At 35.6% G+C, this 27818-nt stretch overlaps 1 protein-coding gene and 1 long non-coding RNA gene across 10 annotated transcripts in view; one reads left to right on the forward strand and one right to left on the reverse strand.

Annotated features, from left to right (window-relative positions):
- The window catches only part of LOC106875714 (tRNA-dihydrouridine(20) synthase [NAD(P)+]-like), an 80014-nt gene extending 74584 nt beyond the window's left edge, over nucleotides 1-5430 (forward strand). For all 8 annotated transcript variants that reach the window (XM_089349187.1, XM_089349186.1, XM_089349183.1 and 5 more), the window contains exon 15: nucleotides 5062-5430. In XM_089349187.1, the coding sequence (XP_089205313.1) occupies nucleotides 5062-5359 (298 nt within the window). In that variant the 3' untranslated portion in view covers nucleotides 5360-5430. The remainder of the gene's footprint in view (nucleotides 1-5061) is intronic.
- On the reverse strand, nucleotides 2946-27664 carry LOC149136569 (uncharacterized). Of its 2 annotated transcripts, none has more exons than XR_016241074.1 (3): nucleotides 27208-27664; nucleotides 6750-6850; nucleotides 2946-3153 (listed from the first exon to the last, which is right to left on the reverse strand). It is a non-coding gene; the product is annotated as an uncharacterized LOC149136569 (long non-coding RNA). The 2 variants fall into 2 exon arrangements; XR_016241073.1 differs by lacking the exon at nucleotides 27208-27664 and adding an exon at nucleotides 14778-16015.
- Nucleotides 27665-27818: the final 154 nt, after the last annotated feature.

Genomic DNA, 27818 nt, shown 5'->3' on the forward strand with positions numbered 1-27818 from the left:
CGTCCGCTTTCCATGCTAGCATGGGTTGGACGATTTGACTGAGGACTGGTGAAACCGGATGGCAACACCAGGCTCCAATCTAATTTGGCAAAGTTTCTACAGCTGGATGCCCTTCCTAATGCCAACCACTCAGATAGTGTAGTGGGTGCTTTTACGTGTCACCCGCACGAAAACGGCCACGCTCGAAATGGTGTCTTTTATGTGCCACCCGCACAAGCCAGTCCAGGGGCACTTGCAACGATCTCACTCGAAAATCCTACGGGAGCCAGTCAGGCGGTACTGGCAACGGCCACGCTCAAAATGGTGCATCTCATGTGCCACCCGCACAAGAGCCAGTCCAGGGGCACTGGCAACGATCTTACTTGGCTTGCCGGGTCTTCTCACGCACAGCACATTTCCAAAGGTCTCGGTCAGTAGTCATCGCCTCGGTGAGGCCCAATGTACGAAGGTCTTGCCTCACCACCTCAGCCCAGGTCTTCCTGGGCCTACCTCTTCCACGGGTTCCCTCAACTGTTAGGGTGTGGCACTTTTTCACGCAGCTATCCACATCCATTCTCACCACATGTCCATACCAGCGCAATCGTCTCTCTTGCACACCACAACTGATGCTTCTAATGTTCAGCTTTTCTCTCAAGATACTTACACTCTGACGGGTATTCACATTGACATTACACATCCAACGGAGCATACTGGCTTCATTCCTTGCGAGCTTACGTATGTCCTCAGCAGTTACAGCCCATGTTTCACTGCCATGTAGCATGGCTGTTCGTACGCATGCGTCATACAGTCTGCCTTTTACTCTGAGTGAGAGTCCCTTTGTCGCCAGCAGGGGTAAGAGCTCTCTAAACTTTGCCCAGGCTATTCTTATTCTAGCAGCTACACTTTCAGCGCACCCACCCCCACTACTAACTTGGTCGCCCAGATAGCGGAAGCTATCGACTACCTCTAGTTTTTCACCCTGGAATGAGATAGAAGTTGTTTCCTGTTTGTTTACAGTCTTTATTGCACCTGAACATCTGCCACAAACAAAAACTAACTTCCTAGTTAACCTTCCTTTGATGTTGCTGCACCTGTTATGTGTCCATAGCTTGCACCGGGTACATCTTATAGAGTTACTACCTACTCCTTTTCTACATACTGAGCAGGGCCATCTACCTGAAGGGGTTTGTGTTTTATCTACCTTTCTACTTATTAGGATTTTGGTTTTAGCTCGGTTGACTCTAAGGCCCTTCAATTCTAGACCTTGCTTCCACACCTGAAACTTCTCCTCTAGTTCTGATAGTGACTCCGCAATTAGGGCAAGGTCATCAGCATAGAGGAGCTCCCAGGGGCAACCTGTCTTGAACTCCTCTGTGATTGCCTGGAGGACTATGATAAATAAGAGGGGGCTGAGGACGGAACCTTGGTGGACCCCTACCTCTACCCGGAATTCATTGCTGTACTCATTTCCAACCCTCACCTTACTGGCAGCATCTCTGTACATGGCTCGCACAGCTCTCACTAACCATTCTTCTATCCCAAGTTTCCTCATTGACCACCAGATAAGGGATCGGGGGACCCTGTCAAAGGCTTTCTCCATGTCAACGAAAGCCAGGTACAGAGGTTTATCCTTAGCTAGGTATTTCTCCTGCAGCTGTCTCACTAGAAATAAGGCATCAGTAGTGCTTTTACCTGGCACGAACCCAAACTGCATCTCATCTAAATTGATTCGCTCCCTAATTAGTTGGGCTATGACCCTCTCTGTAACTTTCATAACCTGATCTAACAGCTTGATGCCTCTGTAATATATATATATATATATATATATATATATATATATATAAACATAATTAAGGGATCAGCAAACATTTGCTTCACCACATACCGAAGTTCAGAAATAGCAGCTAAAAAAGCTGAGACTCCAACAGATAGCATTACTTGTAACTCACAAAGGCAAAAACATTGTTGATTTATTAATAAATTAATAAATTGATAAACCTTTACCCTTTTAATTTGTAATAATTATTCACTCCCTGTTAGTAAACGCAGATTCTCTGCGGTATTGCTTGTGACGCACATGGTAATTTCTTGAAGGAAGGATAGTGGACTGGCTGGCCGAGGTAGATTCGGTTATGCTTTCAGGTTGTGCCGATGCATGAATGTTCACTCGTTCATGCATGCACAGTTTGCTAGCATGGTCGAATTTACTACTGGAATATCGTATTGATGAAGGAAATTGAGTATTATCACTCATAATCCAGAAACGCGTCTACGATTAACTTCGGAATGGTTAGTTTTCATTGTTTTTTTCTTCTTGTTTTTGCCTTTGTGAGTTACAAGTAATGCTATCTGTTGGAGTCTCAGCTTTTTTAGCTGCTATTTCTGAACTTCGGTATGTGGTGAAGCAAATGTTTGCTGGTCCCTTAATTATGTTTATAAATGTATATGAAATTTTAAATAAGTTCTCCACCGATAATGGTGCTTACATACCGAAGGGCTTGGTAAAAATTTATTAATTGTTGATTTATTAATAAATTGATAAACCTTTACCCTTTTAATTTGTAATAATTATATATATATATATATATATATATATATATATATATATATATATATGTATATATATATGTATATATATATATATGTATATATATATATATATAAACAACTGAACTTACAAATTTCCTGATAAGCAAGTGGTCATGTTTTGTTCACTTTCTTTTCCATATGAATCGACCCTTGCCTGCATGTATATAGATCATGGTGTACCTGTTGCCTGTGCATATAGACATGTGTGGGTACATACATACATAGATATGCAACTGTTTGTGTGTGTGTGTGTGTACACTGATGGATTTGAGGGTTTCATTTATTTACAACTTGATTTCTTAATTTCACCAGAGTATAATTGTGATACTTAAAAGAAAAACAAAAAGAAAATTTTAAAAAATTGAACTTACAAATTTCTCAATAAGCAAGTGGTTATATTTATTTGTTCACTTTCTTTTTCATATGAAGCCACCTTTGTCTGTGTGTGTATAGATCATGATGTAGACACATGTGGGTATATACATACTTACATAAATACACAACTGTGTGTGTGTATACACTGATGGGTTTGAGGGTTCCATTTATTTACAAGTCGATTTCTTAATTTCACCGGAATGTAAATACCTATAATGGTGATAGTTAAAAAAAAAATTAATTCAGTTCAATTAAATGCGTGGGTAAACAATGTATGGTAAGCCACACTATAATTTGAGAAAAAATCTATCTGTGCACAGGGTATGCATCACTCCTCCAATGCCTATTTTCTTTCATTGTATTTGTTTTTGTTTAGTATCTAATCACCCCTGATCAAACAGATCTGCATCAATAGCATTCAAGTCATGTGTACCATCAATTTTAACAATGACACGGTAACCTGGATCATATGCATGTCCTTTTTTTAAGACAATATATGGTTTGAGAAAGATTTTTGTAAGCTAAGTGATAATGTAGAGGCTATCTTATTGTCTCACTACTATTGTAGTTTTTTAATCTTATTTTATAAATTGACTTACAAAGTCCTTTAACATTATTTACATAGGAAAAAAGCTACAGCAACACTAACAAATATAGTCATTATCATATTTCTAACCAAGTATTCCCAAATATATATGTATACATATATACATAGTAGTTATAAATACATGTCAAATTTACCTGTAGATTGAAAAAAATGACAAACAGCCTTAATAGATTTCCGGCCCTTATTGGGGTCATGTCAGAGGGCCTACATCACTTGGCCAATCCTAGAGAAATGGAGCCTTTTAAGTTGCATACTATAAATGTTTAACACTATTTAATATCAGAGCCCTGTCAATTTGTTTTATGGTCATGATCAACATCATGATTCTTTGCTGTATAAATTGTTTACATTAAATTAATATTGTTTAATTTGTTGTTGTTGGCACTCCGTCGCTTACGACGTCGAGGGTTCCAGTTAATCCAATCAACGGAACAGCCTGCTCGTGAAATTAGCATGCAAGTGACTGAGCACTCCACAGACACGTGTAGCCATAACGTAGTTCTCGGGGATATTCAGCATGACACAGTGTGACAAGGCTGGTCCCTTTGAAATATAGGTACAACAGAAACAGGAAGAAAGAGTGAGAGAAAATTGTGGTGAAAGAGTACAGCAGAGTTTACCACCATCCCCTGCCGGAGCCTCGTGGAGCTTTAGGTGTTTTTGCTCAATAAACACTTACAACGCCCGGTCTGGGAATCGAAACCATGATCCTATGACCGCGAGTCCGCTGCCCTAACCATTGGGCCATTGCGCCTCCACATTGTTTAATTATGACAGCATTATTTGTATTGTTCATGATCAACTTACTACTATTAACTTTTAACAAACATTATCTAGGAAACACATTATAATGAAATGATAATTAGTAGAAACTTATAATGAAATAATTGTTAGATACACTGTGAGTCATTAAACTCCAGTGTATTTTATTGGATACTAATTAAAGGTGCATGTATTTTGATGTCAGCTTAATGAAAAGACAACTAAATATAAGGTAGGTGTTTTAGGTACCTACAAAATTTTATATACAAGCTGAATTTGATTGGGTTTTTTTAAAGTCTGTATCTTCTACATTGTAATTCATTACCTCAGTTACTAATTTTCTTTACTATGAATTTAGTATTGACTAATATAAAAGTAACAATTTTATATGCTCTTTATATTATTAGTTATATGTCATGTTGAAGCAGTTACTCTTCTGATATCAACTTATCTTAGACCATCCTTGGTCCTATTATATGAACTTGTTTTAAAGTGATGTCAACTAAATCCCTCCAACAAAATTTCATGTTAATTTATGTTTCAAACACCAGCTTAATAATGACTAAGTTAGTTTATTAAGTTATTCATTATTTTCAGAATTATTTTAAACAAAAGCAGTATATTTCAACAAAAATATGATAACAAAAAGCTTAAAAATACTTCTTTATATTTCAGATTTGTGTGATTCAAATATTCTATTTTGTATTTTTTTTTATCAAAGATAACCAAATTTTCCTTGATTTATTTAGGGAAAAGTCAAAACAACTATCTGAACAAAATGCTGCTGTAGTGTGTTTGTTAGTGGCTGGAGTCCATGATGGGAGGAAAGAGGGTATTGGAGAGGAAAGAAGAGTTTTTTTGGACCAATGGCAAAAGCTAGTCAACTCAGAGAATGATCAAAAGGAACGGCTTGATAATGAATCAATTGTAAATGAAGGGAAAATTAAAACAAATCCAGAACTTTCAACAGATGAGTCTGCTTTATCTGAACAGATTGAAAGTCATACATCTAACAACATTAGTCAGGAAATTAACTCCAACAGTTGACATATATGATATAAATAGATTCTTCTTTTATAATAATTTTTTTCAATAAAGTGACTCATGTATAGCTTAAAGTTGTTATTTATTCAGTTCTCTTACACTTTGTGTGTTGTTTGAAAATAAAAATATAAATTAATAACTTTTAGGAAACATTTCAAATGTTGATAGTGTTATCAAAATATAGGTAAATGCTTTGTATTCTGCACAAATACCCCAAAAATTATCATTGTGCTCTCACAACAGGTACATTGCTCCATTTGTATAGAGTCATTGAAAACAAACAACTATCTTACTTCATGGTTGAGTGGTTTCTGATTGGAAAACACCTGTTTCAATATTTCATGTAACTAAGCTGGTAGAAATGTTAGCATGCCAGGTGAAATGCTTAGCAGTATTTCGTCTGTCTTTATGTTCTGAGTTCAAATTTTGCCGAGGCTGACTTTGCCTTTCATCCTTTTGGGGTTGATAAATTAAGTACCAGTTGCATACTGGGGTCGAACTAATCAACTAGCCCCCTCACCCAAAATTTCAGGCCTTGTGCTTTGAGTAGAAAAGGATATTTCATGTGACTACTCAAAATTACCAAATCAATTAATCAACACCTTGGCTTGGCTTGATGGGGCTGGGGTCATTCTAAGTTAGTGGTCCCAGAGATGTCATCATGTGTAGAGCCAACCAAATCCACCAGTGCTCTCCATCACTGACAGTTTCGTGCCAGCCTTCAAGGTGATGTTGAGAGTCTGCAAATCTTCCCCAATTATGTCCAGCCATGAGGCCTCTTCCAGCCTGCAGCTGTTGTGTCAAATGAGAGTAAAACCCTGGTAGGATGATCTAGCAGGAGACAGAGAACATGTCTGTACCAGTACATGCGACAGATAGCTATGAGATCTCCACTTTGTTTCAACATCTCTATAGCAGTGCCAAGAGTTGCATGCAGGTGAATGGGAAGGACTCTGATTGATTCCCCATTAGCAGCAGGGTTAGACAGGGCTGCATAGCCACCCTAACCTCTTCAACTGTGTCATTGGTTATCTGATGACCAAGGTGAGTGAGTCGCTTGCATTACCTTCTGGAACTACTACCTTACTGATCTTGGAGTATGCGGATGATACCACCCTATTCAGCAACTCAATCGACCAGTTCAGGGATGCACTGACCATTTATAAAGAATCAGTAAAGCCTGGCCTTCAGGTGAGTTGGGTGAAGACCAAGCTAATCAACACCATCATGAAAAAATATATTCAAGCCTGTCTGACTTTATTGATTAATTGCTAGGCAGGAGTTAATGTGTTCATTGTTGGGAATTGCAAATTATTTGAATAAAAGCAAATTGTTTCTGAAAGAGAAAAAAATTACATAAAAATGTCTGAATAGTGTAAAAATAGAATCTCACTTATTGATGAAATTGGTAAGAATTAAACTGGACATCGTGGTCACTCTGGTGTGGAGAACTTGGATTATATCTTGATGGAGATATTGCTGAGGTGGAATTGACTAGAAAGAAAGGGATGGTTGGAGAAACTGGATAAAATCATCATCTTCATTTTTATGTCTTTTTCTCTGCTAGTAGTGACCTATAGCCAGATGCCCTTTCTGATGTCAACCTGTACTTGTTTTCAAGTAGAATAATTTATTCTTATTTATTTACTGCCCACAAGGGCCTACACACGGATGGGACAAACAAGGACAGACAAAGGGATTAAGTCAATTACATCAACCCCGGTGCATAACTGGTACTTAATTTATCGACCCCGAAAGGATGAAAGGCAAAGTCGACCTCGACGGAATTTGAACTCAGAACGTAACGGCAGATGAAATACCGTTAAGCATTTCGCCCAGTGTGCTAACGTTTCTGCCAGCTCACTGCCTTAAATAATTTATTCTACTGTTCTTTGCATGTTGAATTGCTTAGCTGTGACACACCACTACTCAAAAGCATCTTCTCATACATACACATATACATACATCAACTTACCAGCACTGGTCAAACCATCCAACTCATGCCAGCATGGACAACAGATGCTAAATGATGATGATCACACACACACGCACACAAAATGGGCTTCTGTACAGTATACAGTTTTACATCCACCAAATTTCACTTACAAAGCACTGTTTAAGCCAAGGTTATTGTACAGTACTACTTGCTCAAGGTGCCATGCCATGGGATTGAACCTGAAACCGTGTTATGAATCAAACAGTCATACCTGAGTAATTCTTAGATACATGGAGGAAGATGTACAAAAGAGACTGTGTCTGCTTTTTTTTTTTTTGCATAATTAATTATATCTCCAAAGACATATTTCTAACATCTTGTGTTGCTAATAAAACTAAATAGTAAAAATATATAGATAAAACGTTGTCTATGGAGGGAATTTAGAAGCAGAAACTCCTCAACATACTATGTATTTGGTTGTTATTAGGCTTCAAAAATATCAATGACTTTCTTTTTCTTTTTGCAAATGACACCTTTATGAGTACAAAATATTTGACTTAATGATTTGAGGTGAATATTATTTTTAGTTTGACATATTTGATATAATTGTTGGAAATTTTCTAAATGAACTGACTGAAGAAGATCTGCATTGATTTTTTACCAACCTTGAAGGGCCTATTGCTTTTGTAGGCCATCATAAACTAGTAAAATCAATGAAAGTGATGTTATTTTACAATTGTAAGTTAATGGCTACAGGAATAAAACCTGAACAGAGGGATTTAAAAAGATTGGCAGAAAAGACTTGGAAAAAGGATTGGTGCAAACTTGGTATGTGAATGCAATATGGCTGATGAGTCAGTCAGATGAGGCTGAGTATGGGTGGCATAATCTCAGCCAGCTTGGAGGAGCAGAATCCACTGCAGCATTAGTAGAAAGGTATTGTGAGGAAACACGAGGTCTGTGAGACAGGGTATGGGTATTGGTGAGTGACTTCATGCCAATCAATCAAGTGGTCTATTTTTTGTATATAGTCCAACCCATGCTAGCATAGAAAGCGAACGTTAAACGATTAAACGAACTCCAAGATATCTATGCTGTAGGAGCACTGACTCCAGATTTGGGAACAGTATTCCATTGTGGGATGCTTTGTATAAAGTTAGTAATTGTTGGAAGCTGAAGTATCTTCTGGCCCTAAAGAAGGCCAATCTTTGTGATATTGAGACAATGAGAGTGAAAGCAATAATAGTGAGGCCTGGCAGTTTTAGCTACTTTGTGGTTTCTAGTTGCATGTTATTCATTTGTTCATGTTTACGAAATTAATTTTAAAAGCTTGGTTGTCTGTTCCATTAGGGTATAGAATTTTGTTTGGCTGTCAGGCCCTAAGTAATGCCTTTGACAGCATTTGAATTTCGACCTAAAGGAGAATGCTGTATTAATTTATTGTTCATGTAGTAAGCTACAAAATTCTTACATTCTCTTCATATCTTGTAATTCAGATTGCCAATTGTTTTCTTGATAATTGCTCAAAGATACAATCATAATTGAGTTTTTGAGATCTCTGCAGGTTTGGTATGAGGTGTCTAGGTTGCATGTGGATGCCACTTGAGTGCAGAATGTTGGGAGTAAGGTTAAGGATGGTATCATCTGTACAATGGTAAGTATTGTCAGAGGTGACAGCAAGCAAGCTGTTTGAAGTATAGGAGGAAGAGTTGATAGAGTGCCAGTTAGGGTGCGCTTCATCAGTACATGGTACAACATGACAGGAGACCTCCAATTCCAGAGAAAGATGAAACTCATTGGCAGCTGTTTTGGTTTGGATATTCACATTTCAGGAATGGTCCAATGTTATATTGAATTAAATTGTAACAAGTACTTGTTTTCATTAAATTTCATGCAGATAAAATCTACTGCTAAGTGACAAAAGAATGCTGGTCTCTAGTGGATTCAGCTCTATGAAAGCTGTTAATAATGCTTATTAAGAAAAGAGAAGAATTCAAAGTCTTAGAGAATATGGTTGTTAGCAAATATGTCTATCACTTTTGAAACAGAAGTGAGATCAACAGTTAGCGTGGTTAGAAAAGTAACCATTCTTGGAAAATACTAGCATGTTTGCAAAGATTGGAATTGATGCTTGTATAGAAAGTGAGAGGGAAAGATTAAGTGTTTTGGTAAGGATAGAGGCTAAGTCTTGAGTACATTCTTTGAGGGGTACAGAAACAACATTGTCAGGGCTATATTGTTAATGGCATGAAACAACTGAGGAGCTTTAGACATGTGTATGTGGTAGAATGGAGAGGAAACATTTCTCTGTAGGAACATTGCCTTTGTATTTGAAAAGTGAAGGAAGAATGATTCTGAAAAGGTGGTAGAGATCTTTTTTAGAAGGAGAAAAAAGAATCAATTGCAGTCTTTTTTTTTTTTTTTTTTTTGCAGATTCTTTGAGGATCCATAATAATATTTTCATAGGAGCTGTAGTAATTTCAACACCCGAACACACACACACACACACATGCGTGTGTGATTTTTTTTTAAGGGATGTAATCTATGTTCTTTGCTTGAACTGCTGCAGTGTAGCTCTGAGTGAATGACTTAGGTGGTTTGTAGTTAAAGTTTTAGTTGTGGTTTATATGGAAGGACTTGACTAAGAGTAAGATTTAAGTTGATTACTCAACTATCTCATATGTATTGGGGATGAAACACATACACTGACATGGATAGTTTGCAAACAACTGGTAGAGCTTCAATCAGTCAGCTGATATGAGGTACTACAATGTACAAAATGTGTATGGGGGGGGGGGGAGAAGTTTGCATAATGCGTAGATATGTATTGCATAATAGATATAAGGTGGTAGTTAGATGATCTAATAGCTGCAGAGATGCTGATGTCTTGGTAGAGGATGTGTTTGACAATAAGAAAGAGATCAACAGTGTTTGGAGTGACAATCAGCGATGTGTGCAAGTGATGAAACTGACTGCAAAAAGTACAGTTTCTGCATTAACGTGTGAGATGAGTTCAAGAACCAAGAATTATAAAGATTGTGAACATTTCAGTGAACAGAAATCACACACACACACACACACACACACATGCTCAATGTAGGAAGAGATATAGTGTTGAGGCATTGTTGATAGTAGTAGTAGTAGTTGTAGGAGTTCAGAGAGCAGCAGAGGAATCAGTTGTATTTAGAGAAGTACAAATGGAAACCTTGAAGTTTGAAAGCCTTTGTTGCTGATATCTAGGCAAGTGTTAGGAAGAGTAGAAACTACATATGTGCAGTAACCATGTTACAGAGTAAATGTAAATATAGGTGTAATCTGGATGGCATAGATAGACTAAAGATAGGGCACAAGAGATTTGTATTTCAGAGAGCACAGAGCATGTAGCTTGTGTGTTAGTAGGTGCTGTTTGGGGCCCTATGATGGATCAAAGTTTATGAATATTTCAGGGGAAGAGGCAAAAATTGTCCAGATGATAAGTGTTATTTTTCAATTGAGACATTTTGTAAACTCAAGTGGGTGTTGCCATGCTGCGAGATCATGATAATATTCGATAGAGAATCTGATCCAAATGCTTGTAACAGAGCCAACTTTGCCAAAGATACCTATGGGCCAGGAGATAGCATTGAACCAGATGATACAAAGTGGACATACCTCTATGTAGTGGCTTATCTACAAGGGACAGCAGAGCCAATATTCAATAATGTGATATCAGGCACATGATAACCTGGGATCCAACAGCAAAATTGACAATTGTTGAAGCAACAGAAACAGCATTAAATTAAAATTGCTATCTGTGTATCACATTAAATGTATATACCCATAGAAAGAAAGGCATGATGCTGTAATTTCTGTCAGAGAGAAACTCTGTTCAGAGACATGTGTTAAAAACAAAAAATATATAAAAGTAAGGCAAACATCATTGTAGTAGTGACTCATAAGAACAACAGACATTTTGTTCACCTTTTGTTAAGGCTTATCGATGTTGTGAACCCATTTGTCACTTGCTTAGATAAAAATCTGCACTTTGATATATAGAAAACAGTGAATAATACATTCACTGATATGGCAGAATGCTTGCTGGGTTGTACAAAACTCAGTGAATGCAACTGAAACAACATTAAATTGAAATACCTATCTATGTACCATGTTAAATATAAATATTTGCCCGAGAAAAGCATGATACTGTGGTTTCTGTCTATATGATACACAGACTGATTTTAAATTAATGCAGTTTTAATTGAGTTCACCAAGATTTTTACAGCCTGACAAGCAACAAACATTCAGCAACATCAGTGAATGAATTATTTCTTTGTTTTCTACATATATCAAAAGCACAATTTTCATCTAAGCATGTAACAAATGGGTGCATGCACTGACAAGCCTCAAGAAAGTCAAAATGCATTTGTCATTTTCATGAGTCATTGCTGCAACAGTGTTTGACTTGCTTCAATATATATTGTGTTTTTAGCACAATCTCTAATGAAGAGATTTTTTCTCAGACGAAAACCACAGCAGAAAACCTAGTACAGTTTATATATATTTAGTATGATATACATATGGCTAAATTGATAGTGTTAAAAGCATCAAAAAGTAGGCAAAGACTAGGAGCAAGAAAAAGACAAACACAAGTGAGATACTTTGCCAAATAGTAAGATAAGAGTGAGGAATACAGAGAGTGAGAGATGCAGAGAAATATTTAGAGGTTGTTAGGGAACTGTGTTGCAGATATTATTCTACTACCCGCAATTTTTTTGTTTTTACTTTTTATTTATTTATTTATATATTTGTGTTAAAGTCAGATAGCTTCTTCACTCACATTTACAGTTAATAACTAGAAAATCGTTTAAGCAATCTGTAATGTTCAAGATTTTTTTTATGGTTAACTTGTTTTATCATGAGATCTTTCTCTTTTACATGTATAACATATAAGAGTACAGAAACACATGTGTTACGGAGTGTTATTCATGATAACAACAAAAAACTTACAGATTGTGTAGATTAGTATTGTTTTTAGTTGACGTGATCCAATCCATCTCATTCCAATTTTTGAAACATAAGGCAATAACAATAGTCAAATTGGTCGTGTTTGTTAGATATTTTTAAAAATAATTTAGTTAAAAGAGAAACAGAGTACATGATCCTCGCAGGCCTTGAAATATAGGTGAGGTAAATGTTGGCACTTCGTCGCTTACGACGTCGAGGGTTCCAGTTGATCTGATCAACGGAACAGCCTGCTTGTGAAATTAACGTGCAAGTGGCTGAGCACTCCACAGACACGTGTACCCTTAACGTAGTTCTCAGGGATATTCAGCGTGACACAGTGTGACAAGGCTGACCCTTTGAATCACAGGCACAACAGAAACAGGAAGTAAGAGTGAGAGAAAGTTGTGGTGAAAGAGTACAGTAGGGCTTGCCACCATCCCCTGCCGGAGCCTCGTGGAGCTTTAGGTGTTTTCACTCAATAAACACTCACAACGCCCTGTCTGGGAATCGAAACCACGATCCTATGACCGCGAGTCCGCTGCCCTAATCACTGGGCCATTGCGCCTCCGAGGTAAATGTAGTTAATATTGAATTTGAACAGTTGTTCAAATTGATGTAGTGGAAGAATGAAATGGTGGGAATTCTTGGGGATTGGAAGTTTATGTAAGAAGAACTGAAAAACAATTTAGTACAAGATGAAGAGAAAACAAGAATGATGGAATTAAGAGAAACAACTTTTTATTTTGCTGCTGTTTTGAGTTGGGGAGATAGTTAAAGTAGAGGCAGAGTAAGGAAATAATACATTTATCTGAGAGTGGTTAAAATATGTTGGTGTGTGAATTATTGCCAATCAGCCAGATAGCTTTTTTTTATGCAGTCAGAGACCTTTCTATCAAAGTAGAGCTCTAATCTGCATTTACTTAAGCTTGAAGGAGTGTCAGTTATTAAGGCTGGAGTATTTTATGAGTATAAAAAGAAAGCTCAATCTTTGTGATGCAGATTTGGTGTTGTTAAACATATATCTTCATCATCATTTCAATATCCACTTTTCCATGCTTGCATGGGTCAGACGAAATTTGTTAAGGCAGATTTTCTGTGATTGGATGCCCTTCCTGTGAATAATCCTCACCTGTTTCCATGTAAGGTACTATTGTCCATGACTTGACAAAGTTTCACCACACTTTTCAGTGTAGTGGAGTTTTAAGAAGTATTTGTTTGTGTTAATTTCTCAATATCTGTAGATGAAATATGGATAAATTAATATGCAGTATTAATAAATTACAGAATTATGTAATACCTATCTTTCTGAAACATGTGTAAGATGATCAAAAATGCATAATTCTCCATTCTTTTGTGTGTGTATAAATATATATATATATATATCTTAGGTTCTTGTAGAGTATAAAGGTAGGGTATTTCCAGAGAAACACTCAACCCGAGTTCTGGGCTTTCAACACTGTCAGGTTCCAGATTAATACTGAAATTCTTCAAGTGTAGAAAATCCTGATTTCACAACAGTAAAACTGTTGTGTAGGTATAGCAAAGAGTAAACTATAATCCAAATAATAAGAAGACAAAGAAATCCTTCAACACATCTTTAATGATTTGTTATAATTGTTTCTGTACCAACTCTGCTTGCAACTTCAGTTTATGTAATATTCGAAGTGAAAATTTACATAATATTTGCAGTTTTAGACATTAGAGTGGTCATCAGACTTACATTAAAGGTGTGCTCTTACAAAATGCATCTTCTAGACATTGTTTTTTTTAAATAAGAGTATGGTTAAGGAATGAATAATTAGTATAGAAATCATGTGGGAAGGATTTGCATATATGTATGTGTATATGAATATGCATGTACATGTTTATGTATGGTATGCATGTGTGTCATCCATATGCATGCATGTGTGTCTGTGTACATCGACATATGTGCTGACAATATGCACATCTCTGATCATGAGCAGGAGTAGTGGAGGAGCATCATAGCTGAGTTGAGAGGGATTCTTTGAGGTTTGAATAAATATAACAAAAGCAAAGTGTGGAGGAAATATTAGCCATTTTTCATACTTTTTCGACGTAAGCAAATAAGAAATAACAGTTGCTACCCAAGGACAACAATCATGTTACATAGTGTTAGTCAAATGAAGAAAGGTTTAGTCAACCTGATACTATGATAGGAGACTCCAAAGGTATTATGCAGTGGGATGGATCTTAAAGCCATGTGTTTAACCATGCTGGCACCAAAGTTAGCAGAGTCAGAGGATGTCTCTCTAGGGAATAGGATACTGTAACATGTTTCCATAGACTGGATATATCACTGCAGAAAAGAAATATTGAAAAGTTTTTTGTGAAGCTTGTCACTAACTCTGGAGTGTAAACTGAACTTTAAAACTTGTTTTGTATATTTCTAATCCTGATGTATTTTTAATTATAAGAAACAATTTCACTAAAAATCGCAACGTAATTTTTTTGCATGGGAGGAGTTGTCTTACTGGTACTTACTTGTTCTCCTAGGAAGATGAAAAGCTAAGTTAAATCTATTGTAAACTGAGAATAGATATATTCACCACACATCATAAAGCATTTAGGTTGGCTTCCTATGTTGCTTGTGTCATATTCACAACACTTATTGAGATAAGAGTTACTATGGTGTCTTAGTGTTGCAATATCTTACAAAAAGACTGGTTCTGGGTCAACAAACAGTGTACTATTTAGATGCATGTGTTAATTCATGTGACTATTTTCACAAGTCAGATAATAGTTCTTATTCTCTATCCTATTACTCACAGTGTACAGATATAACGTTTTTGATTTGTATATTGTTAAAGTTGACAAAAATCTTTTAGAAATATAACAAATAGGTTTCCTTTTCAGTTAATAATGGATAATTAGTGAATGGTTGTAAAGAAAACTTAGCAAAGAAGAATCATATTAAATTTATCCTCTGAGTTCATCTGACTCAGTTGGTTGACGAGAGCATGGTGTTGACGGTTATAACAACAGTGAATATTGAACCATATACCTACGGTTACAATGAATTGTCTTCTATTGATGATGATGACAATGATGATGGCAATGGTGACAGTGTTGATGGTGTTGGTGTAGGTGGGGATGGCAGTGTATTGTTATTGTTGCTGGTGGTGGTGGTGGTGGTTGCGGTGGTGGCAGGGTGCTACTGCTGCTGCTGTTGCTATTGCTGCCACTGGTGCTGCTGCTGTTGTTATTACTGCCACTGGTGGTGGTGGTGGTGGTGGTGCTGCTGCTGCTGATGATGATGGCAACAATAATGATAATGATGATATTGTTGTTGCTGTTGTGCTGTTTCTGTTTTCTGCTTCCTCATGGATCATGAATTTGCGAGAAGATAAGCCAGTCATTATGTTGTTGAAGCTTTGTTATTTAGTTATGTCTCTACAGTCTGATTTGATTTCAGACCTTACTGCTCTTGACTTATCGGATAATAATAATAATAATAATAATCGGATATTATTATAAAAGATCAGACAAAGAAGATGTGTTTATTAGTTGACATGAGTATTCCTTGCGATCATAATATAGCGGCAAAAGAATTTGACAAGATCAGTAAATATAAAGACTTGCTAATAGAAATTGAAAAAATGTGGCACCTCAAGGCGACTACCGTACCAGTTATTATAGGATCTCTAGGAATGATAAAAAAAAAGGTACTGAAACCTATTTGAAAATGATACCAGGCTTACCATCCCTACAGGAAGTGCAAAAAATCGTGTTAACTGGAACGACTCATGTACTGAGAAGAGCATTATCGCTATGAAAACATCATCCATTCATGAATTTATTTATTTATTAATTTATTAATTTATTTATTTTTTTAAATACATATTTTACCTGTGAATTTGCGTGTGTAAACTGGGAATGCATACAATGAGTTTCTCTGCCCTAGGTGTACGGGAAAACACTCAGCGAGAAATGGAAGAAAATTTGAAGAAAGAAGAAAAAAAAACATAATAATAATAATAATCCTTTCTACTATAGGTACAAGGCCTGAAATTTTGGATGAGGAGAAAGTTGGTCACAACCCAGTACTTGACTAGTACTTAATTTATTGACCCCCAAAAAGATGAAAATCAAAGTTGACCTCGACAGAATTTGAACTTAGAATGTAAAGACAGGCGAAATTCCACAAAGCATTATACCTAGTGTGCTAATGATTCTGCCAGCTCACCACCTTCAGTAATGATAATAATGATAATACCACTCTAATGGAGTATTGACCACAAAAAATATTAATATCAACTGTTGCATTTTCCAACCTGTCTCACTTTCACCTTTAATTTTTTGCATAGCCCTACAAGTAAATTTAACAGAACAGGGTATGGATATAAAATTGGCAACAAGAAAATAAGTCATTTGTTTTATATGGATAACTTAAAACTCTATGGCAAAGACAATAATAAGCTCGATGGACTACTACGTATTGTGAAAGCATTCAGTGATGACATTGGGATGGAATTTGGTCTCGATAAATATGCCAAGGCCACTTTCCAGAAAGGGAAATTGGAGACCACACATTCAGTGGCGTTGGATGTTGACACAGTCATAAAAGAACTCGAGCAGGAACAAACTTACAAATACCTCGGAATAAATGAGGGCTCTGGCATTCAACATGCAAGTATGAAAGAGAAGATCAGGAAGGAGTGTTACAGGAGAGTTTGAGCAGTCCTAAAATCCGAGTTAAATGCACGTAACAGGGTGTTAACTATAAATTCCTTAGCAGTTCCGGTTGTTAATCTGTAATCTGCTGACTTGCAATAAGATACACCACCCAAAGGCAGATGCAGATGGTCTTTACCTACCCAGAGCTCAAAGAGGTTGAGGCTTGATCCAGTTTGAAATCTCCTACAAAACCAACACAATTGGACTGGCAAAATATCTTGAAACATCTAACAACTGGATGCTAAAGCTTGTTGAAAACCATGAAAGACATAAGGAGCTTCATTTTGTTATGAAGGAGAGCAAAAAATTTTCAACTGATTTTATGCATAATACCCAGGTTGAACAGCATGATGGAAGAGCAGCAACTGTAGTTGCAAGGAAAGTGAAATCAGTAGCAAAGCAAAATGCATTTAAACAATTGGTTGATAGGTGGGAACAAAAACTTCTGCATGGCAAATATGTGGCCTGTAGCAAACAAGCTGATGCAGACCAGAAGCACACCCATCGGTGGCTATGGAGCTCAAAGCTAAAGGCAGAAAGTGAAGGCTTTACCTTGGCTGCCTAAGGTCAGAGCTTATTGATCTGGAACTATCAAGCGAATGTGATGAAAAACGGTGTAGACCCAAAGTGCTGATACTACAACAATAAGATAAAAACAGTGGACCACCTAATCTCTAGATATGAGGTTTTAGCATCTGTAGAGTACAAATAATGACACGACAGAGTTGGCCAATATCTACATTGGATAATGCCAGTATTATAAAGTCAAAATTGCTGACAAATGGTACAAGCACCATCTTTAAGCTGTAACTGAGGGAGAAATTGTAACTATTCTTCGGGACTTCCCAGTATGTACAGACCGACCATCAATGCAAATAAACCAGATATTGTTGTGAAGGACCAAAACAATAAAGTTTCTTTGTTGATTGACATAAACATACTCTGTGACCATTATATCTCAGCAAAAGAATTTGATAAGCTCAGAAAATATAAAGATTACAGCAGCGAGCTGGCAGAAACATTAGCATGCTGAGTGAAATGCTTAGCAGTATTTCGTCTGCCGTTAACGTTCTGAGTTCAAATTCCACCAAGGTCGACTTTGCCTTTCATCCTTTTGGGGTCAATAAATTAAGTACCAGTTGCGCACTGGGGGGGGGGGGGGGGGGGGGGTCAATGTAATCGACTTAATCCCTTTGTCTCTCCTTATTTGTCCCCTCTATGTTTAGCCCCTTGTGGGCAATATAGAAATAAGAAAATATAAAAATTTGCTAATTGAAATTGAAAAGCTGTGGCATCTCAAGACAGTAACAATACCAGTAATTGTAGAAGCACTTGGAATGATGAAAAAAGGAACTGGAAATTATTTAAGATTGTTCCCTGGCTTATCATCCATGCAGGAAGTGCAAAAGATTGACTTAACTGGTTCATCACACATATTGAGAAGAGCATTATTGCTGTGAATTTTCTTTCCTTTTTTCCCCACTTTATTTTATTTGTTTACTTTTTTATTTTTTATTCCTATTTTTTCTCTCTGTCTTCCCCCTTTTCTCGATCACATGATTTTGTAAATGAACAATCTGGTGTGTTTATTTTAATGGCCTACCAATGTATACAGTATGTTTCTCTGCCCTAGATGTCAGGAAGACACTTGGCAAGAAATGGAAACAGACTTGAAAGAAGATGCTAATCGAAATAATAATTATTATTATTATAAATACTAATAATATACATGGTTTAGTACTTTCAATTCTACACTTTCATTATAAATTTGTCACTTTGGAACAAAATCAGAAATTATCATTTTGTTGAAGCTAATCCTCTTAAAGGGTGATCATACCCCTTCTATTTTTCTTTTTTATATGATTCATTATAGAAGACCTTGAGTCATTATTTAGAAGTAAACTGTCATCAAGCTTTGTCTTGAACATTCTATAGCAGAGGTAAGTTACAACCCTGGTAAGTGTATTACAACCAGTATCATAGTGGGTCTGCTTCAACCAATTGTCTGCTACAGCCAGTGCTGCCTTAAGACATGGGTACACAGGGCAGTTGCTTAAGGATTCCAAGGTTCTGGAGACCCTATTCTAATCTATACATGTCATGACTTGCTGTCAATAAATAAATACTAAAGAGTCCAGTGCATTGGTTCGCTCGGGGACCTATAATGCTGCTAAGGGGTACACTGGGTAGTTACCCAAGGGCTCCAAGTATCTAGGCACTCTATTCTAATTGATGTACACAGTGACTCACTGTCAATAAATAAATATTATAGGGCCTAGTGCATTGGTTTGCTCAGGGGCCTATTATGCTGCTAAGGGGTATACTGGAAAGTTGTCCAGGAACCCCAAGCGTCTAGGAGTCCTATTCTAATCTGTGTATGCTGTGGCTTGCTGTCAATAAGTAGACAGTATAGAAACCAGTGCATTGATTTGCTCAGGAGCCTATAATGCTGCTAAGACCACCCTGACCATAACCATTGTTATATCCATTACCTACTGCCACTTATTTTCAGTTGAACAGTTTTGTAAACCTCTTTATAGGAGTTCACTTATAAGGTGTTAGTGTCAATGTAGGTGTCTAGGCTAGTTTCTAGCTCACTTACTAAACCATTATCATGATTAAGAGATGAAGTTTCTTTGGTCACAAGTGCATTAAAAAGATCTACAACTTCATTGTTTATCAGTTTTTAACTTATGTTCAATGTTGTTTAATAGGTTCAAATACTACTGGTTGACTATGACTAATTATACATAGCAGAACACAGTATACAAAATAATCCACTGTGTGTGTTTAAACATACTTAGTCTTACCATAAGGGTTTTTTTTTTTTTTGCAGTTCAAACAAAAGTTAATGAGAACATGTGACTAACAGCCTAGCTATTGTACTTTTAATTCCCTTTTGATTTTCCTCATACCCTGTATACATGGTATCATGAGTATTCTCTTCTTCAGATATACAAAATGTGGGGATGCTTTTAGAAAAAGCAATCAAGGTCTCTAAACAGCATATGACATAATAAGTAAACTGAGTTTTTCAGCATCCACTGAATCAATAAAATAAGTACTTCCCATCTATTGTTATAGGTAATAAAATCATACAATATTTATTATGTTATATTTTGGGTAACAGATAAGCTATTTCTGTGCAATAGGTATTGCAGAAAAATTGCCTAATGACTGACAAGTTGGCTTACACAAACGATCTTAATAAAACACTATCTAAAACTGAATAGTTACATGTATATACTGCAAGCTATTTGACAACCTCAAGGTACTTCATGTAAGGTGTGGAATCACAAAGAAGAATTTTTTCACATTCTTGTCTCTTCAACTTGAAAGTTATGGCCTCATGTCTTGTCATTTAGAACAACATGAAGCTCGTTTAAAATATTTTAATCTGAATGTAACTATATGTTTAAAGAAGTGTGAACTGCACTTCCTTTAAAAAAATTATGTTTTTACTTCAGGAAAAACAAGTAAGAGAATAAAATATTCATGTGAGTGTGTGTGTATGTGTGTGTGAGCGTGCGCACGCGCACACACTCACATGCATGTGTTGGTATTTCATTGAATCTACAGCACTCCTCTTTGCTAACCCTGTATTATTCATTTACATTACATATCAATACTAATATAGTTAATTCAGTAAATGTAGCTTCTCAAACCTTTCCTCAAACTATTTGTGTGCGACCTTTATGTCAACAATAAATATTCAATAAAGCATAAACAAGACATTCCTTTGAGATCAAAATAATTCATTTCTTTCAAGTCACTGCAAATTCTGAGCATTTATATACTACCCATATATTATAGCCACACAACATCAACATCTTATATATTATATCTGTACAACATCAATAACCTTATTTTGCATGATTTTTATAGAAATGTTTCTTACACCAACAGTAGTTCTGTAAACTAATCCAATTCCAAAACTAATTACTCCCTAAACTTATGTCACTGAGATAACAGAAGAATATACTTTACCTCTAAAAATGATTTCAAATTTACAATTGCATATGAGTTAGCAGAATTGCAATAATAGTTTAACTTTAAAATGAGAAAACTTATGACATTTACTTATACTAAATTTAATCAAAATAAAAGTATGCAAATGAATATAATATATTTTTACATGCTTAGTGCATTTATTAGTTTAAATTAAAAAAAAAAAACACTGACAAATATTATTTCAAATCTAAAACTTTGAAAGAAATTTACAACAAGAAGTTTACTATAAGAAGTTTACTACATGGATTTAAAATGATGCAGTTTATTAGACTTTTGCAAAGATTGGATTAATATAAGTGATTGATAAATTTATGTAATTTTTAAAAATTTAAATACAAAGAAACAAGAAAAAAGAGAGATCAGAAAGGAAAAGAAAGAAAAGGAAAAGAAAGAAAAGGAAAAAATGGGGAGGGGTAAAGCAGCAGACGATGGAAGAAGAGGAGATGATAGACTGTATATCCCAGAACAAATGGTGTGATCAGCTGCATCCCACAGTAATGACCACAATGGCATTGCTGCAGAGAATGGCCAGCAACACTCAATTCAACAGCCACTCCACCGTATGGGGCTCATTTTTCTGACAGGCCACTCTTATCCCTATTTTGCAGAGGCAATCAGTAGTATGGAGCCCTAGAACACATGACATCTTGATGGTAACCAGCCCAAACTGATAGCAACCAGTCAGGCCCCTGGTAATGCATTTACCTAATTACTACCACTTTTTTTTGTAGTTCAATTTATTTGTTAGACATTATTATCACAACATTTCAGGATTTTTGTATGATTTACCTCTGATATATAAGAGAATGGGTTGAGATTTTTTGCAGTAACAATGATTAGTAAATGGTAGTGACAATGATGACTGTATGTTTGTGTGACTACTTGCAAGCACCATAAAGTTGTAAGCTGTGAACAAACTGAACCCTGAATCTGCAATGCAACTTTGATACTTGCTTGAGCTGTTTCATTTTACTTCCTCATTGAACCTCTGATTTCCAGTTAAATTAAAACAAAAATATGATACACTACATCAGAAAGATGAAGGTACTTTTGGTGGTGATCCAGCAATGCATTAAGTGTGTGTGCGTGTGTGTGTGTACTACATATGTGCAGTGACTGCAGGTTAGTTGTGTTAAAGAAGATTAATTTGTCATGACCTCATTGGCAGATAAGCCCAAAGACCCTGCTCATGGAAGCAATAGAAGTTCATGTGACGTTGGATGTAGATGTCATCTGTATGTAAAATGTTGAGGAGAAGTGAAGAGGTGGTATCATATGCACAGGAGTGTGTGTTTGGTCATTAGTAACTATAAGGATCTTAATATACAGATAGAAGAGTGTAGGAGACATATAACTGAAGTCTTAGATACACCAGACACTGTAAGATAGGGGTTAAAGGACATCCTATCAACACTTTATAATGGGATAGTTTAACAGAAAACTTCTCATAGTTGAATGAAATTCATAGATTGCAACAACAACATTTGAGCCAAAAATCTCGAAGATTTGGGACCATTTGTGTGTTATGTAGGAAAGCAAGCCTCCAGAACATCTGGCTCTATGGAAGCTATAGTGATAGTTATTGAGATGTGGCAGATTCCCCATGTGATAAAGGAAATGGTTGTTTACAGCTGTCTCTATAATTGTTAAGATGACAGAAGTGAGAGTGATAAGGAAGTATCTTTCTGGTTACTTCAGTGAGTTGGTGTAATAAGAAGTTTTTTTCCCATTGATAACTTTTAGCATGTAATAATGAACCAGGTGGGATTGAGAAGCTGAGATTCAAGGGGCTTTGTTGTGTATGTGGAGCTACAAAAAAGAGTAGACAGGAAATGTGGTACTTTATTTGCAATCAGGTTTTTACAAATCTTGATTTCATAGTAGAAGAGGATTTTGTAAAGTTACTAGAGAACCTTCTTGAGGAGGGACATAGACCAGATTAGGAGGCAAAAGGGCTCACAGATTGTGCAGAGCAAAAGAGTACTATATTGTTAGTACTATATTGTAAGTGCTGTTATAGGAGATGGAAGCTTTTCAGTAACAACAATTGACTTTCTCATGGTGTTGTAGGCACTGTTCTTTGTCAGTACAGCTGATTGTGAACTACTTGGTGCTGTAGGATTTTTATTGTCAGGGGGATTTCAGTATTAATCAACCACTTAACCATCTTCCTTGATGGGCTAAAGATAAAATACATTAGCTGCAAAGGGTAGTTATTATATAATTGGCTTAATTCTACCAGCTAGCTGATTTAAAGTAGCAGAAGATTTGACCTGTTGTTATTGACGAGTAACTGGAAGTATTTGTTGTTGAGGTGAGTCATGGGAAGTGTGGATTCTATGGAAACACAGACACCACTATACTGAAAGTAGAACATATTGTGTAACCTGGACAGTGGAGATGGGTTACAAATAGTGAATAATTTTTTTGTTGTTGTTGTTAAAGAGAAATAAGTATAGTTTCTGTGTTGTTGTTGTTGTTGCTGTCTATCCCCAAATCAGCTTCATTTGAACAGACCTTTAATGAAAAGCATTCTAGCAATGGCCGTCCTTTCTTTTCTCCATGCCTGCATGGTTGTGCAGTTAAGCAGTTTGCTTTGCAAGCATTTGGTTTCAGGGTCTGTCCCACTGCATAGCACCTTGGTCAAGTGTCTTCTACTATAACTCTAGCTCAACCAAAGCCCTGTGAATGAGTTTGGTAGATGGAAACTCTATAGATGTCCATCACACATATGTATGTATGTATGTATGTATGTATGTATGTATGTATGTATGTACGTACATAAATGCATCCATCTACCCATACATACATATGCATATAAATGAATGTGTGTGCCTTTCTGTATGTGTTTGTCCCTCCATCCACCCATCTACCGTACAATATTTGGCAACTAGTGTTAGTTTGTTTATGATCCTATAATTTAGTGGTTCAGCAAAAGGAAACTGATAGAATAAGTACCAGACTTTAAAATAAGTACTGGGGTCAATGTGTAGCTGCAAGTAAGTAAAAGATAAATGATGAAAAATACATAGTGTACCCAGGAATGCATTATCCAATGTGTCCTTTTATTAAACCAGGTGGAATGTGATTTTCGGGTAGATTTGGTACTTTTTCCATGGGGTAAAGTGACATATATACCATACCAATGTCTGCCTGAGGATCCCATTGCACACTTTAACACAGTGATGTTCAACCATTTTTTTACCTACGGACCCCTTTGATGCCTATTTCACTCAGGTGGACTGCCATAGCCATTCGATGTTTAAAAAAAATCCTATTGTATTTTTATAATTAAATATTATTAGGAATTGTTATATAAAAAAAAATTAAGCTATTTTGTGTATTGTAGAAGTACAACTAATTTATTGCTCATAAATTTTAACCCAGTGGTTAGGGCAGCGGGTTAGACATACAATGGCAAGGAGTACAAAGATTTCAACTTGTTACAGTAACTAAATTTGCTTCTCACATGTTCAGGTGGCTTTTTACTTTCAGTACTTTTCTTTCATTGTGTCGATGGTCTATGGGTGTGGTTTGTGTGAAGCTTGACATGATGCAAGGTGTGCAGTTTTTATTTCTTTTTAGCTTGTTAAAATTCATTGTACAGAGATTGGGTGTCAGCCAGGACTAGCATTATCTTAACAATAGACCAGTACAATGTCTTCTGTGTTAGAAGTTAGGTAAGGTATGTATGTGTATGTATAAATATAAAATATACACACACATACATATATATATATATATATATATATATATATATATATATATATACATATTTTTTATATATATATAGATATAGGTACATATAGATGTATATACATACATATAATATATATACATGTAATATATATATATATATATATATATTACATGTATACATATTATATGTATATATATATATATATATATATATATATATATATATATATATATATATATATGTATATATATGTATATATATATATATATATATATATATATATATATATATATATATATATATATATATATATATATACACATATATATATACACACATATACATATACACATAATTCTGCAGCAAAGGTCTTTCCACATCTGAGTGTACATAAAAATATTGAATATTTAAATATAATTGCATACATATGTGTGTATACATATGTATATGTATATATATATATATATATATATATATATATATATATATATATATATATATACATGTGTGTGTGTATATATATATATATATATATATATATATACACACACATGTATACAATTATATTTAAATATTCAATATTTTTATGTACACTCAGATGTGGAAAGACTTTTGCTGCAGAAATTATCTTGAGAGAAAACTCTCCTTGTGAACAATATATGTGAAAACATAGCCATGAGTTTTATGAATGACATCATCAGATCATAGGACAACTGTGTTTCTGTGCTATGCTTCACCAGCTACAGACACTGATTTTGTAGATCAAGTAAAAATCATGTATCATGATCAGTAGCTAATGTTGGTGAATGGCTATGTTCAGTGTGACAGTTTGTTACACTAAAAATGCCCTAAACACAATGGACCAAATTATATAAGGTGTGTACGTGTGCATGTGTGTGTGTGTGTGTGTGTGTGTGTCTTTGTCCTTCACCAGCACTTGACAACTAATGTTGTTTGTTTACAGTTCTGTATCTTAGCAACTAAATAACAGGCTTAAAAAAGTAAATACTGGGGTTGATTTTTCCTACTAAACCCATTGAGGCAGAGCCTCCAGCATGGCCACAGTCCAATGACAAAAATAAGTAAAAGATAGAAGACAAAAATAAAAACTATAGTATATCACTACTAAATAAAAGACAGTAGAATGAGATTTGAGAGAGATTTAGCTGTTAATTCCTATCAGTAATAAAACCATATTAAAACTCCCTTGTTAGCTTGAGTTAATTTCTGTTGTTGAATAATCAGTCGCTAGGATTTTCTCTCCTCTGAAGCAGTCTCACTCCTAGTTATTTCAAACAGTATCAAAGGTATAATCATTATCTTATAGAATGTCTCTATAGCAGGGGCCTTGTGGATCATGTCAGCAGGAAATAAGTATCTTATGGCATTGAGTATTTAAGCCATTGTTCAGGTATTTCTGTCACATAAGAAAGTACAGTGAGAAAACATGCCACAGATTTGATTTTAATGTTGTTTGTCTCATCTGAAGCTTAGATGTCCTAACCAGCGGCGAGCTGGCAGAAACGGTAGCACACCGGGCGAAACGCTTAGCAGTATTTCGTCTGTCTTTACATTCAGAGTTCAAATTCCGCTGAGGTCAACTTTGCCTTTCATCCTTTCAGGGTAGATAAATTAAGTACCAGTTACAAACTGGGGTCGATGTAATCGACTTAATCCCTTTGTCTGTCCTTGTTTGTCCCCTCTATGTTTAGCCCCTTGTGGGCAATAAAGAAATAAGATGTCCTAACCATCAATGTGTAGCCTTCTAAATTTTCCTTTTCTTTCTTTCTGTTATACAAACAAAGCCTGATTTTTTTTTTTTTTTTAGGGGAAAGGCTTTGTTGATTACATCACCCTCAGTGCTCAGCTGGTACTTATTTTATCAACATTGAAAAGATGAAAGGCAAAGCTAACCTCAATGGAATTTGAATGCAAACAGTAAAGCTGAAAGAAATACCACTAAGCATTTTGTCCAGTGTGCTAACAACTCCACCAACTTATCACCTTTATAGCCTCCTAAATATAATAACTAATCTCCCTTTCTGCACCTTTATCTCCACCTCTGTATTGGTTGGGGTGGCTCCACATCAGACAGAATGTACATGGTAAGAGACATGTATTCAAGGTCAGAACAGCAATTTTGCTTATGTAAACAACAAATTATGAGCAAGGAGAAGAAAGCAATTTAGACATTGAAGAATGCTTAAGTGTATGCAACAAATTCTGACTAATCTAACATAGGATAGCTAGTTCAAAGCTTTCAGCTTTGTGCAGAGTACAGAAGTAAATAATAAACAACTTTCTGTTATGGTAAATGTGAAACAGAATATCTTTTGGTCCAAGAAAAGCACAACACAAGGAATAAAAAAAAAATGACAAAAATGATGAAGAAGGAACTATAGAATTTGTAATTGTTAATTTAAGAGCTTAGATTAAGTGGGAAGATAATAAAAGAACTAATTAAACAATCTTTGATATAAACTAATGATCAGTCTTGTTTACTGTTTCTTATTGAACGAAACTTACCTGTTATTCATGATGATCATCATCATCATTGCCATCATCATCATCATTGCCATCATCATCATCATCATTGTCACCCCACCACCACCATCATCAGGAAAATCTACAATTTTAAACTATGTAGTACAAAATAGTAACTGCACAAAATTGAAAATGAAATTTTAAAAATCAAACAAAATCTCCATTGAAGCAATTAACATTTATTGTAATATTTGAATGTATTTTACATGTGTATATTTTAGATAACAGATGATAGACAGAATACTCGTTAAAAGGTTGGGTATAAAATGTCTCCTAGAAATAGGTAGAAAAAGAACTTGTTACTAGTTGACAATAGGCAGAGCAATGTGCAGAGTAACAGGTGGACATAAGATATGTTACAATGGGTGGAGTCTTTATATGTGTATGTGTAAATATTATTGCAAACATGTATATGTTTGAGGGCATATCTCAGTCTCTCTCTCTCTCTCTCTCTCTCTCTCTCTCTCTCTCTCTCTATATATATATATATATATATATATATATATATATATATATATCCTTTACTCCTTTACTCGTTTCAGTCATTTGACTGCGGCCATGCTGGAGCACCGCCTTTAGTTGAGCAAATCGAC

Source organism: Octopus bimaculoides, chromosome 3, assembly GCF_046866305.1.
Source record: "Octopus bimaculoides isolate indiv1 chromosome 3, ASM4686630v1, whole genome shotgun sequence".
In the NCBI taxonomy this organism is placed as follows: Eukaryota; Metazoa; Mollusca; class Cephalopoda; order Octopoda; family Octopodidae; genus Octopus; species Octopus bimaculoides.